Source organism: Anser cygnoides, chromosome 9 (assembly GCF_040182565.1).
Source record: "Anser cygnoides isolate HZ-2024a breed goose chromosome 9, Taihu_goose_T2T_genome, whole genome shotgun sequence".
NCBI classification, from domain to species: domain Eukaryota; kingdom Metazoa; phylum Chordata; class Aves; order Anseriformes; family Anatidae; genus Anser; species Anser cygnoides.
This window is the reverse complement of record NC_089881.1, coordinates 20,662,223-20,676,836: the sequence shown is the minus strand read 5'-3', so window position 1 is coordinate 20,676,836 and position 14,614 is coordinate 20,662,223. Positions and strand designations below refer to the sequence as shown.

General features: G+C 37.5%; 1 protein-coding gene across 13 annotated transcripts in view; it reads left to right on the top strand.

Moving 5' to 3' along the window:
- Window positions 1-14,614, top strand: part of NAALADL2 (N-acetylated alpha-linked acidic dipeptidase like 2) — a 439,850-nt gene that overhangs the window by 194,766 nt on the left and 230,470 nt on the right. For all 13 annotated transcript variants that reach the window (XR_010833438.1, XM_067001999.1, XM_067001993.1 and 10 more), the window contains one exon: window positions 6,118-6,619. Coding sequence is in view for 12 of the 13 variants with exons in the window: in XM_067002003.1 (XP_066858104.1) it covers window positions 6,118-6,619 (502 nt within the window). In the remaining variant the exon portion in view is untranslated. The remainder of the gene's footprint in view (window positions 1-6,117; window positions 6,620-14,614) is intronic.

The following is a 14,614-nucleotide window of genomic DNA, read 5'->3' as shown; positions in this document are numbered from 1 at the left end:
GTCCGCGGCACCTTAGCAGGGCTGGGGTTGCTGCAGGTGAACACCCCGAAAACTGAGCCAGAACCTACCAGAAACAGAGGGGAAAGCCATTGTTGTGGTTTAACCCGGCTGGCAGCTAAACACCACACAGCCGTTCGCTCACCCTCCCCCCTCCCTCTCTGGGATGGGGGAGAGAAACGGGAAAGTGAAGCCTGTGAGTTGAGATAAAGACAGTTTATTAAGACAGGAAAATAATAATAACAATAATAATAATAATAGTGATAATGGTAATAGTATTAACAATAATAATGTGTAAGAAAACAAGTGATGCACAATGCAATTGCTCACCACCCGCTGACCGATGCCCAGCCTATTCCCGAGCAGCCGGCCCCCCACCCCGGCCAGCCACCCCTATATATTGTTTAGCATGACGTCAGATGGTATGGAATACCCCTTTGGCCAGTTTGGGTCAGCTGTCCTGGGTCTGTCCCCTCCCAGCTCCTGCTGCACCCCCAGCCTGCTCGCTGGCAGGACAGAGCGAGAAGCCGAAAAGTCGTTGGCCTGGTGTAAACACTGCTCTGCAACAATTAAAACATCAGCATGTTATCAGCGCTCTTCTCATCCTAATCCAAAACATAGCACCCTACCAGCTACTATGAGCTACTTAACTCTGTCCTAACTGGAACCAGGACACCATTCTGAAAATGGAAGCCGAGTGAAGGCACCAGCACGTATGACAAGAAGTGCACAGACTCTGTAACTGAGCCATTTATACTGATCTGGTTAAGCTGAAGTTTTAATAAACCTCCTAGGTAGGCTCTGCGTATTTCACGGATGCTGTTAGTTCCTGTAAGATCAGTAAATATTTCCGAGTTTTGTTTCACCAGATACGTGTTTAAAAACTAGACGTGTCAGAGTAGAAAAGATCTATGTTAGTAATACATGCCCAGCATATTGGAGGCCACACATCCTCCGCTGCCTCTGCTTTAGCTTCGTGATGCTGGGCCAGGAGGAGCTTCCTGGCAATTCTTCTTTCACCAAGCCCCAGGACTTCAGAGGCTCTGAAAAGGCAGCAGACAGACAAATGGGTTTTTGTCATTTGTTTTTTATACAGTTGTGCAGAGTGACAAAGAACTTAATTTTCCTCCTGTAACTAAACTGGTTGCCAAGCATGTATCCCAAATATGAGGAAAGGAAAAATCATTACCGCAGAAAATTACAGAAGAGATGATGGAAGTATCATTTTTTTGGTATTACAGTGTACTGTAATGTTGCTGTTGACAAGGGCATCATAATCTCTTCTACAAACAACTTTTTTTTTTTTTTTTCAGGGACTTATCACTGGAGAAATGTGTCTGGGCCTGAAACTTGTCATAGTCTCATTTAACAAAGTACTAAATTGTTGTCAAATACATTTGATAGACTTGTAGGTGTTGTGGGTGTTGATTTCTGGAACAAACACAGCTATTTGCCCTTCCAACAGATGATGATCTATCTGTTTTGGGGGTTTAACACTCTGTATAGGGAATACCGAGAAGACTTTTAAAATGATAGAGAATCATTAAAATTGAGATTCACTAACAACCCCAGATTTTTCTTTCTGTGACTATACAGAAAAGTCACAACTCATTTGGTACATTTTGTGGGTAAAAGTTGCCTTTTCGGTAACGAATGCTAAATGGCCCAAGAAGGCGTTCGCATGTTAACACTTGCCACTCTGCCTGCTGTGAATGAGCCTGCTAATTGTCTCAGCTATCTGTAAGCTGACAACTACAGCACCACGCACAAAGCTAGGGGAATTTACCATAATATATTCATATTGGTCTTTGTTGGTTTCATAAAACATTCGTATAAGCTGATCTTTCTGTTGTGGAGGTATTAGAGGTGGTGGTACAGATGCAACACCTTTCATGTAGTCCCTGTTAGATAGTTTTCAAAGGCTTCATTGATAAGGGATTCAAGCAGGAAAGACATCACAAGAGGTTTCTGATGGTTTCATAACAAGATATACCTATCAGGTAGGATATAAATGTGTTATTTTAAGATCAAAGGCATGCAGATAGCTTTGAAATGGACTTGCTAAGGCAATAATGATCTGTTATTGATCTGTTAAGGTTGACTCTCTTGATTTCATGCATATGCCTAATTGAAAGGATATTTAATATGATTAATACTTTGCTACAAACATTTTACCCACAAATAAGTGGAAGTATAGAAATAGACATCAGCTTTATTGGTCATCAGCTTTGCTATGTCCAGTGTTCCACAATTTACAATCCCCTTTGCTGTCCCTACAAAACAGCTTTCAAGCTTGCTTGGTGCACATTCAGACTTCTGGCATTTTGCAATTGCTCTTTTATCTTACAATAAAACATGTATTTAACAACAATTAAATGTTGAAACAGCTTGCTGGCAGATGGGTTGGATTTTCTGTCTCCTGAAGTTCTCAAAAGTATCTTTCAAAAATATGTTCTTTTTATGGTCTGTGTTATTGGGAAGACTGAGCTAGAGTATCAGAATGGCTTTTCATGACTTTACAGTTTATCCATCGTTCTATTGTCTTTTATGTTGTTATTCTCTGTGTAATGTTTTCTTTATCTTTCAAATTCTTACCTAAGATTGCATTTAATACATAATCTTTAAGTCATGGTACCTCCTTAACCAGCCAAGTAGTAAATAGGACTGTTAATATAAAAATAAAGTATGTATTATTCAGAATCAGGAGACCACTTTCTAAAATAACTGTTGGCAGAGCTAAATACATTATGGGCCCTAATCTCAGTTTTTCTGGGTAAGTTGTGTCTTCACACTCAAATGATGAAGTTGGCAATATTACTAGAAAAATGAAGACATTAACTGCAGCTTGCCTTCTTCGTGTTCCTTAACTAACTCAGATATATTTCTAAGCAGATCCATTACACCAAAGACTGGTCTCAAATACAAAACTGAATTGAATTATTATTTCTTTTAGTTCATTTAGCTTTTTTTTTTTTTTCTGAAGTTTTGTAACTGATTTTGGTGCTTTATGTGAATATTGAATTGCTGAGATTAACTATGCTGTGGTTACTACTTGTCTGCATTAACTGCCATTAAAGAAATTTCATAGGAATGCTTATTATGTGCTTATGCGTAGAGATTTAAATAACCTTTATTAACGCACTTCATTGAACAATAACATATGTTTTTAAAATGTCATAAATGCAGAGAAATCTTAAGTACCACTGAAACGCAATGGTCATTTATAAACTCAGCAAGATCATTTGCCATGCAACTGCATCTTAAAGCTGCCTTTAATTCCTGTGCTACGGGTAATACCGTAGTTACCTGAAAAGAGATTGTTCATTTGACTAAAGCCTTGTGTTAAATGACTGTAGGAATTCTAGAGTCAAAATTATATAGTAATGATTTTTGAAGGACAAACCACTCTTCCAATTATTTTCTAATAAAAAGCAGTATGAAATGGAGTTGGAAAGATGTGGTTGTTGGGCAGTTGTTATCCGATAGTGGCCTCTGTCATTCACGGTTTGCAAGTTAATCCCTTCACCAGCAAAGAAGAAGACAGAACAAAAGGACAGATAAATAGTTTCAAGATTGGTTAGCCCAGTTTTCCAAAGATGTTTTTGGGGAAGAAGTTGACCTGTTGAATTGCAGACCTTCAGTTCAGAGAGACCTTCCCAAACCTGAAGGTTGAGCAAATGGAAGCCCCCAAAAGTTCAGCCAGACCAGCAGGGTTGCGGAGCAGGGCCATCACAACCTGTTGATCAGTGCAGGTGGGCACCTCACCGAGCAGCAGATAGTGGTGAAGGACCTGGGCATTACAGGAGGCATCTAACTGGGGGCACGAGGCAAGCGCTGCACTTATGAACAAGTCAGGTAGCCCACAGGCTACCAGGGTTATGTCTCAGTAGATCTAGGACAGCTCTGGCTCTCCTGTACTCTGAGGCCAGAACTGAAATATTGCATCCAGTTTTGGATTCTTCAATTCTGGAAAGATATTGAGAAACTGAGGCAAGTCAAACATCTGATTTGAGCCTTGTTTCTTCTGCTGAAAAAGGGAATCTGATAGCAGCAATAAATCCCACTTTGAGTGAGATACTGGACGAGATAATCTCCAAAGGTTCCTTGGAACTAATGTTTTTATGAATATATGATTCTATTCACCTGAAAGAATTAAGCATGTATTATTTTATACTACTCTAGCTATATATATATTTTTTTTCCATTTTGTTCTCTGATCCACAAAGCAATGAAGCATACGCATAATTTTAAGCATGCATCATGGCAAGATGCACAAAAGTACCTCAGAACTGCAGCACTTAAGTGATTGCTAAATTGACCAGAATCTTTAAAGATCTGAACTATCTACATATTTTCAGGCAAGATATTTTTGATCACAATTTTTTGATCCTTAAGGACACTAACATGATTTTAAAAGGTTCCCCGTGGGTTTTCCAGCAACACTTGGATAACATTCAAGGCCATGGATTCGAATGTGCTTGAAATTATGCAATGTGCTTTAACTTTTTGCACAAAGTTTCACTTCAAACACCCTGCTACACCAAGGGCAAAATAAAAGCTTTGCAGATGTAAGCCATTTGTTGATTCAACTAGAAGTTAGATACAAACATTTTTTTTATTATTGTTATTATTTAAATAAGTGATATGGCTTAATTACACAGATTCGGATGCTTTAGTTCAGCTCACTCTAAACTCTTCCTTCCACTGTGTGTAGAAGGACTTGGATTGCAGGCAGAGAATTGATTTGCAGAGTGTATACAATAGCTACACTGGAAACACATACCTCAACTGGATGCTCTCTTGGCTGTTGCTGGACTGCCTGACAGTTATAGATAGGGGATATTTATATGGCTGCACAAGGGTCTGTAAATTGTAGAGAGCAAGGTAGTCTTTCAGTGGACAATAAGCTGTTTCATTTTATCGGTGTTTTCTAATGGTTTGTTCTCTTCAAAGAGCTGCACAAAAGCTAAATTCTACTTTGGTGTTGAGTAGCTTAATCTATTATGTGGCCTCAATAATGTTATCTGGAGGTAAGTCTTAGAGAAAGAAAATGCCTTAAAATGTAAAAATGGAGGGATAATGTGGTGTTGTAGATATCATTTGATATCTATCACTGTGAGAAGTTTAATATCTTAATCTTCATTTTATTCTAATTGATGAATCTGCCTGATGTTTGAAAAGGCCTAAATTACAGATGCTTGTGTGAATAGCTATTGTCAAAGTATGGAGGAAAATGGCACCCTATTGTTGCAGTCCGTTGAAAACAATTTGTTGAAAATTGACCTTGAATGTTTGCACTGGAGGTCAGAGTTCCCTTTAGAGGGTTCATACTTCCACAGAAATATTTAGAAGTACCACAGATAGTGCCTTGCTATTAAAGGAATGATTTTGATATAAATGCGTACCTGCCAGTGGTTTTGATTCATTAAAATGGGAAAAAATAAGTGGAGCAAAACAGCTGGGACAATTTCTAAGTAAATTCATCAGTCATTCAGGAGCTATGCATTTAAAATAGCTATAAATAATAGAATGTTCCATCTAAAAGGAAGTCTTTTATTGATGTGTAAGTACAGTGTCACCCTGAAATTTCTTTTTTAACTTAGTGTTTCCATGTGTTTAGAATCAGATCAGGCAAATTAGTTATTTTTATTTTTTCAACTTTATTTTAACAGCATTATTTTGGATGGTGTGTGCAATGAAATTGATGCACGCAGTTAAGCTTTAAAAATGACTTTCAGGTGATAAATAATTGTTTTCAGAACCGTGCGTTCACTCAAATTTTTATTACTATCTTGGAGATTGGAGACTGACAAAATAATGGGCTAACTTTTTTGTTTGCTACTGGTACTTGTCAATTCCCTTTCCTCATATCCTCGCAATGTATTATATCCCTTTAAATATCTTATTTCCTCACTGATGATTGTGTGACTACTGATCCTACAAAGGTTAATAGGCGGATGGAAATGGGCAGAGTGAAACTGAGAACTCAGTTTTTGCTTTTTAATATGTATTTTCAGTTCTCCAAGGTTTTCAAAGGAGACATAATAAATTGTTTACATGGACATAATGAAACAAATGCTTAAGTTTTTGTGTTTGTTTGTTTTTAATCTATTTTAATAGATAAAAAGATGGCCTATCACAAAGTGAATGCAGACCAGAGAGCACAGGGGCACTCTCCATACCTTGACAACGATGACCTCCAGGCCACAGCACTGGAACTGGAATGGGACATGGAAAAAGAGCTGGAGGAGCCTGGCTTTGACCATTTCCGACTGGATGGTGCAGTCCAGCATCATCTGGGAAACTCACAGAGCCCTGACCTTGATCTTGAGCCCATCCAGCCATCAGCTTCTCCTAAAGGAAGATTCCAGCGACTTCAGGAAGACCCTGACTACATCTCACACTACACAAGACAGGCACCAAAGAATAACCGCTGCAACTTTTTTCAGATACTGAAAGTATTTTGCACTGCTTTGATTGTATTTATTTTTGGAATTGTGATAGGATATTATTCAGGCAAGAAATGTCCTTCTCCCCCAGCATCTCCAGAACCAAATAACCCTCATATCTACCGTGAAATCCTCAAGGAAATCAAAGCTGAAAATATTCAACAGATTTACAGGTATGTACCTTAACATTTTTTCTCTAAACGCCTTCAGGTGCTAATGTTAAGATTTGCTCTGATTTGTTTTACTTACAAACCTTGAATTTTTCTACATGTGTTCGGTAGTCTCATGATACTTGGGAAACTTTCAGTTATGTATGGGGAGGTGAGAATGAAACTCAAATGATTTTTATAGCGGTGTGGATTTGTATTAGTTGTGCTGTTATGGAAATATTCTTATTTCAAGAGGATGATCATTTTTGCTCCAAAATGTTATGTTGCTAAATATATTAATAGTATCTTTAATGTACAGGAATTGAAAAATGCGGACTATGCAAAGTGAATATAAATATGGAAGGTACCAGCTTTCCTAGATCTTGTCAATCGTCAAATAATGTTGAAAAGCAAGGTTATAGATTGTGACTTGTAATATTTGGTGCTTTAAGAAATTTCCATTTAATCTCTGGCAAATACGTGAATCCTTGCTTTTGTTTTTCGGTGTGAATCCTTGCCTTTGTTTTTCAGTCTATAAGGGGGAATTAAACCTTTACTCTGCCTGTGTTTAGAGGTAAAATTGAAGTCTGAACGGTGAAAGATTGTTGTTTTTAGAACACAGGCAGATAACTCCTTCTCCCAAATTGTTTAAAATAATTACTGAATTGAAAACGCAATGTTTTAGTCCATAGTACCTATTTTATGGATGTGGATCTGAAGTGTTATAAAATGTCTACTAAAACCCTTAGCTGGGTTTTATCTTATTTTTTTTCTTCCATACAGAACCTTTCCACTGATTTGAAAGTTTATAAAACACTTCAGTATGAGAGTACACTTTTCTTTAGCAGTGAATGGGGATAAAACTAGATTCTCCTGTTTTCCTGCCAACTTTTCAAAGTGCTGTCTATATGAAGGAGGAGTTCAGCTTATTTCTGGCTTCACAAAGTGACCCAGAGGCAGTGAAAGTTCCTTTTTCATGGTAAAGGAAATGCATTGCAGATTTTTTTGATCAGTATCCGTTCAGAAGTGGCAGAATTTATATACTCAAGATTAGGAAGGATTGCTGTAGAGGATATCCGAAAAGTTGGTCTGGATATTTCAGAAGTAAATTGAAAGTAACCAGTGAAGTATTCTAATATAATTTGTTGCTTTTATTTTTGATAAACCTGATCTGAAATCCTTGGAAGTGGTCAGTACCATGTTTTGAGACAGCACTGTTACTAAATACAAGTTAAAGAACAAAAAACGTGTAAAGGACTTTGTCAGTTTTCATGCGCTGATCTGACTCTACTTTATGGATCCAATTATTTTCATAATGAGAAACTTTATAAAGTGACAAGCAATGGTTATTTTGGATGATAAAAATTTAACCTTCTCTGCTCGGAAAGGAAAGTAGATCGAAGTCTGTCATAAAGCTTAGTCATGAACAAACTGTTTAAATAAACTGGATTCTGCTGATTGAGTATTACGTGAAGATTACAGAGAAGTCTGTTAGTCTTGGAATAGCATTCCAATACTTTGGTTTTGATTGGGAATAACTTACCATTTTATTATTTTGAGAAGTGATTTAAAAACATTCTGTTGTTTCATCTCTTTTCAAATTATTTTGGCTAGGGATTGGGATGTTAATAAGAATCTCAATTTATATGAGTTATATAAATACTTTGCATCTTACAAAACTTACATAGTTGCCAACATTTAATTAACGTAGTTTGTAGAACTTGGTTATTTTTTTTCAACATAATAGCATGATTTCTGCAAATGTAATCAAGGATTATAATTAATTTCATTACTTATCAGTTCTATGTATAAGTATATAATCAATGTGTTTAGTATACTGTATTACCCACAAGATTTTTCTTCACCCAGCATTTTGATCTGAAAAAGGTTTTATTGCATGTTCTGTTAAGCTGCTTTCCCTCAACATCTGTTTGGCTAGAGTCAGAGCTGTTGCAATGAAACCTGCATATATGTAGCCCCAAAAATACAGAACCTGCAACATATGTTTCTTGAGGGGGAAAAAAAAAAAAAAAACTGACAAAATCGATATATGTTATTGTAAAACTTCTTTCGAAGTAATATAGTTTGAATTACTAGGAATAAGTGGCAGCTGCTTAGCTTGCAATTTCTAAATGTTACTGAGAATGACATTAATTTAATTTTCTTAGCTTACTACTTAGATCAGACTCAATAAAGGTAAGAGATTTTGCTAACAGTTCTGAGAAAGGACTGGGAAGAAAAATGCGTAAAAGACACAGCTGTACCAGTCCTATTACCCAAGTAGACATCACCTTAATGTGCTTAGAAGTCTGGAGTGGGAACTTTCTGTTGAGATGAACTCTGCTGCAGTAAGATGATGTTTTGAGTATTGGGCTGTAAAAGGCTCTAGGCTATAAAAGAAGTTGCTGAATTGCACCCAGGGACTTTTGTTGATTTTGCTGGGATTTGGACTGGATTCTGTGCAAGTTGAATGGAGGATCCCATAAGGTGGCAGTAGTTTGTCTACAAAGTTTGATGAAATGGGAGGTACAGGCATTCCTGCCATCTCCCTTTTTGGCTCTTTGTGAGAGCTCATTTGCTGCTCTTCTGTCAGTCCCACCAGCCATTTTTTCCTGCCTTACTTTCAGGAAAAGACAAGGGAAAAAATGAGACAATGTTAATGCGCTGGTCTGGAGTTAAAGGGAAGATCATCACTAACTTCAACATCGCTCTCATTAACCAGCAAGATTTTGCTCATTAGAGGGAAGATTGTCACTAATTTCAATGAGCTCTCATTAACAACCAAGATTTTGTTTGCCATAGATGCTGTGAAGCATTTATCTTTAAGAATGGCAAACATTTGAATTTTGTGCAAATTGAACTTCGGTGGGTTGTCAGTTAAGGTTTGAGTTGAGTATTATTAACAAACTAAGGGGACGAGACAATGAAAGCACAAAAAGTAGCAAGAATACAGTCTCTCCAAAGACCCCTAGTATTATAATAACTACTGACATCTTTTTCTTAAAGAAAATACATTGTTTAACACTTTTAACAGTACAAAGTACTTCAGTAGGGGAAATAAAAAGATAGTATTTTTATTTTGAATGAAATCATTTCAATGGTGTTGCTCCAAAGACAGATAAAAATGGGACAAAATCTTAACTTTCTTGGGAAATATAGGGCTACCATATTTATTTTATTAGAAGTTGTATTTTTTTGTTTGATTTCTGTAAATTAACTCAATATAAAAGATTCATGTTGAATTGTAAGTGTAAAGAAAAGTGCACAATTGTGTTGTTGTCAATTATAATTCTACTTATGCCTTACTTATCAGATTAGTTAATTCTCAAACATTATTTTAAAAATTCTCATAGCCTTATGCTGCTTTAATGTGCTGTTCCTTTTGACAGTAAAAGGTCTCAGTTACTATCAGTTTTGCAGTCATGCTATGGCAAAAAATGGATATGTTTCTCCATGATTAAGAACAGGGGCCTATAGATGGAAGACTTTTTTGCTCTTCTCTTCATCCAGTCCATCAGGCTACTCTTACATTTCAGCTGTTTTCATTCTATATATCCTCACTCAAATGCTTTCTTCACTACGATTTTTTCTCCCTCGAGCAATAGGGAGGTTTAAATCCCTTCGTAATGCATCTAGTTATAGCTAACTGTCCTTTGGAGACATATCTGTTCCTTCTTCCAGCTGGTAATATCACCTGCGGAATCTCACAAATCCATCTCTGGCAAGAATTGATTTGTCACCGGTGTCTGGTGCTATCCATAACTTCAGCTTAATTCTTCAAAGGGCTGCAGGAAAGTAGACAGCAGCAGCTCTCCTACACGGTCATTGCCAAAGAAACAAAAGTTTGCTATGCAGTGAGAAAAGGAGTTTATCTGAAAGCGAGGTGGGAAACTTCTTTCCACACCCAAGTGTTTGTTTTCCCTCAGTAGTTATATTCAGTGCTGTTAAAACCTTGGAACATCGAGCCTTTTTATTGCATGCAGTCTGTGAAACACCTGGGAAGCAGAGACCAGAACTTCTCAGAAAAGTTGGATTGTCGATATTTGGACATGAATTAAATTTCCAAGCTGCTTCTTGGAAAAACTGAATTTGCTGTTCCAGGGATGAGAAATCACACCAGGAACAGACCATCACCTTGTAAAGGGAAGGGTACAAGGGGAGAAAGGAGAAATAACATCTTGTGCTCAGGGGCTCCAGTGGCTGCTTCCCTTAGTGAAGGCCAATTCCATCCCCACTGTTAATTAATAGCTACGTGCTGATGTATTCATGGGTAAATAACAGACCTAGACCACTGCTTGCTTTACCTGGGATTTGCTGTTTTTGCTGCTTTCTGTCCACCGTATGCAAGCAAATTCTCTGACTTTTGTCATGCCAGCAATTGAGAAATGTATTGCAAAAAGCAAGTCCATGGGAACTTGTCCTATTCGTGTCTGTGTATCAGTCTTGGATATTTATTGTATTGTTAGGCTGAATCTGAAGTCCTCCCTACTGCATCTTTAGAAATTGATATTGCCACATTCCTGGGTAACCAGGAGCTCAGTGAACTCCGGATTTATGTCCTTCCCACAGTTTGTGTAATCACTTGGGATTCTCTTTATTCACATAATTTTCGACGTGTATTTATAAGTACAAAGACCTTTTTGAAAGGAGATAAGAGTGATATCAAACAAGTGAAAGCTCACCCTTATTCTCCTGCTACCTCACCAGTAAAGAATGGCTCTGAGAACGTGGAGAGGTATCTTTTGCACATGAAAGCGCATGCATGCCCTGCATGACCTGAACTATTATCTGTGGAACAGTAACTTGATAAATTTAGGCTCCAGATACCCACTTATGTCTAATGTGATTTTTTCCTTTGCCTCAAAATAGTTTGTATCTGTACTTCAGAGGTGTTAATAGAAAAGCTTGTCTATTTTATAGTTTTCATTGGTTTCACTTGATTCACCTTTTTTATTTTTTTGAAATTGCTGAACATAGCTCTTTCATTTGTTTTTCTGTAGATGGAAGAAGGACGCATTATATTGATATATAATGTTTGACAAGGAGGTGTAAGTTTGTTCTCTTAGTGTCAGTTACAGCATATGCTTATAAAATTCCTCTTCCTGTTGGATGAAACGTCTTAGCTTATGGTTTATTCAACATCATAAGGACATGTTTTATGTTTCAAGTCCACTGTGTGGTTCACTGAAAACAATTTTTCCTCTCAGTTGATTATTTTTCTTAATGGTAACCATAAAAAATATATTGAATTTGAGATGTTTGATTTGGGAAATCATTTACAGTAAAGTGTGATTTTTGTATTATAACTGTGTCCTTTGTAAATGAAGTACACAGTGTTGCTTTAAAATAATTTTTCCAAGCAATACACCAGTGTGATATAGTAATGAATTAGATTCAATAAGCTGTATATTCACATTGGCATAATAAGTAATGAGTCCCTTGATAAATTTCCTTTTCTGTCACAGCCCACACGAATGGCTTCTGCCTTATTGCTTCTTTCTCAAAAAACAACATACAGTTCTGTACTAGGAAAAATAGAAAGAAAATAACAACTGGGCCAACTTACCAGTTCAGAAACTCTTTAAAAGAGGAAAAAAAAAAAAAAAAGTATTTGTCTTTGAGCTGCAAGAAAATGAGAGAGATTGCCAAACCTCTGAGACCTTTTAGCAGAAGATAGCAGCAGGATTTGTGTGTTGTGTATGATGTCCTGCCTGTCTACAAACTGAAAACTGAGAATGATGCTTTTGGGCGTTTTCTTATAACAGTATCATTCCAGGTTATTTTGTAGAATAGCAAAATATGTAGATTAGCTAATTGGGAATTTCTGAAGGTTTTTTTTTCATTATTGTTTTTTCTTAAATGTCTTTTTTGTGGTGCAGCGTTTGTTTCGATGCAACATTCACAGGCTAAGGGTGGAAACCTGAGGGGGGAAGATGAGGGGCAGACAGTCCAGTCCTGGTGAGACATTACATGAGGATATGGGGGACTGAGGGTCACAGTCCTGCTCTCCTTTCATGTCTGAGCGTTGGTCTAGTGCCTCACATTTTCTGGTAAAAAGGAACACCTGTTTGATAGGCATTAGAGTGGAAATGAATTTTGCTCTGATGACTTCTTTTTGGACTGTGTAATCTTATATTTTAAAATTAGAGGTTACCTTGCCAATTTGCCTTGCATTCATTAAAAGCAGGAGTGTGGTTAGGGTTTAGAGAGAAAACCAATTTCCATGGCCATTAGATATCTACCTCTTTACCATGACTGCTGAAAAGTGGGGGGCAATTTAGACCCAATTAGAAACAGCAATTCTGAGCAGTGACAAGTACTACTTTTTCTAATAGACGATGAAATGAGCTGTGCCAGCATGGGCGGGGGAGTAATTTGTTTTTTAAAGGTTTAGTATACCTCACTCTAGCCTGCTCGGGCTACCGGATGGAACAGGGGAGGGACTCGCAATTCCCTCAATCTTCCTGTTCTCAGATTTTCAGGACAGCCCAATGTCCCCCAGGTTTCATGCTCCTCTTTACCTGCAGCTGCTTGGTGGTCTTTTGGAAAGCTGAGGATTTCTGAGGGTCGTTTCTGTTGCAGCATGACAAACAGGAACAGACTGTAAATCATCCGTGTATCACGAAGCGGTATCAGTTTTTGTACTGTTTGGTGTACCTTTTAAAAAACTTCTGGTAAGTAGTAGGCTCAGTACTAGCCTACACCTGAAAAAGTAATTGACTAGACGTTTCTGAGTGATGCTGACACTAACGCTGGCTAAAAGGCAATATTTACAGGCAAAAGTCTTATTTATGTTGCCACTCATCAGTTTTATAGGCATAACCAAACCATACTTCTTTCAAGAGAAAAATTCTGAAGAAAAGATATCATTCATCCTGCTGAGATGACAGCCTGTTTTTATTGTAGGCCAATTATTTTCAATGTAGAAATATAGGGGACGTGGAAGTTGGACCAAGTACTTCTTCAGCGCCCAGTATTTGCACCTTAATACAAGGAAAATCTGCAATTTTGGCTAGTGGTCCCAGGGACATACTTACAGAGATACTGAGAAACAAACATTCCAGAACAAAAAACTCTTGACAGTTTAATTACTGGCACTAGATGCGTTGTCTACTAATTGCCTGAACAACAGGAAGAGTTTGTTCCTGCTGAGGTAACTGTATTGGCGCTCAACATCTCAGCGTGATGCTGTGCCTAGAGGGTGGCTGTTTTCTCCAGGGAGGAGACGGTGGCACAGGGTATTGCAAAATCTAAATTTTGTAAAATTTCTAAAGCACCAAGCACTAACAAATTCCTGTTTAGGATGCATCTCTCATCAGCAGACTGTAAAACTGAAGTCTATTGGTACTCTTGAGATGCAGGATTTGAGTGGAGTGCTGCAATTCCATGGTATGCACTGCAACAATTAGCAATTAGTTTCCTGCCTGTACACATAAATCAAATTAACAAAGCCTCGAGGGGAAAGAGTTTTCTCAGCCCTGTTTGGTGGTGCTTTGACATCCAGTTCCCTACAGTCAGCACCTATGACAGCTATTTACTAGAAGCCTGCTAATAAGTCGGGGCTGTTACCAAATTCACTGAGACCAGCAGGACAGCAATTTGTTGTGCAGTATTAGGTTACTGTTCATGCAGCATTCATAACTGAAGGCTGCTAAGGAGCAATGCTAGGAATCGATCAGAGATAATGAAATTGATATTGTCTGAATAATAATCAATTTTAATAATCGTCTTCTACAATAGTCTTGCATTAAGGGGCTTCTATTCTCAGTGCAATTCTCTTTGAAAGCTGATGAGTTTCTGAAGCGTTGTAGTTGCCATCCTGAAATAAATAAAATGTATTAAAAAGTTCAGCCTTTTCCCAGTAATATTGGAACTTGCATGTTGTTAGACTTTCGAAATTAAACAAATTCATTTGATGGGTTGGTTTATTCAGAATTTCTTGAATACTGTTTATGAACAAAAAGTTAAATAATTCAAGAGGTCTATATGTATGCTTGATTTTATTTATTTTTTGGTCTC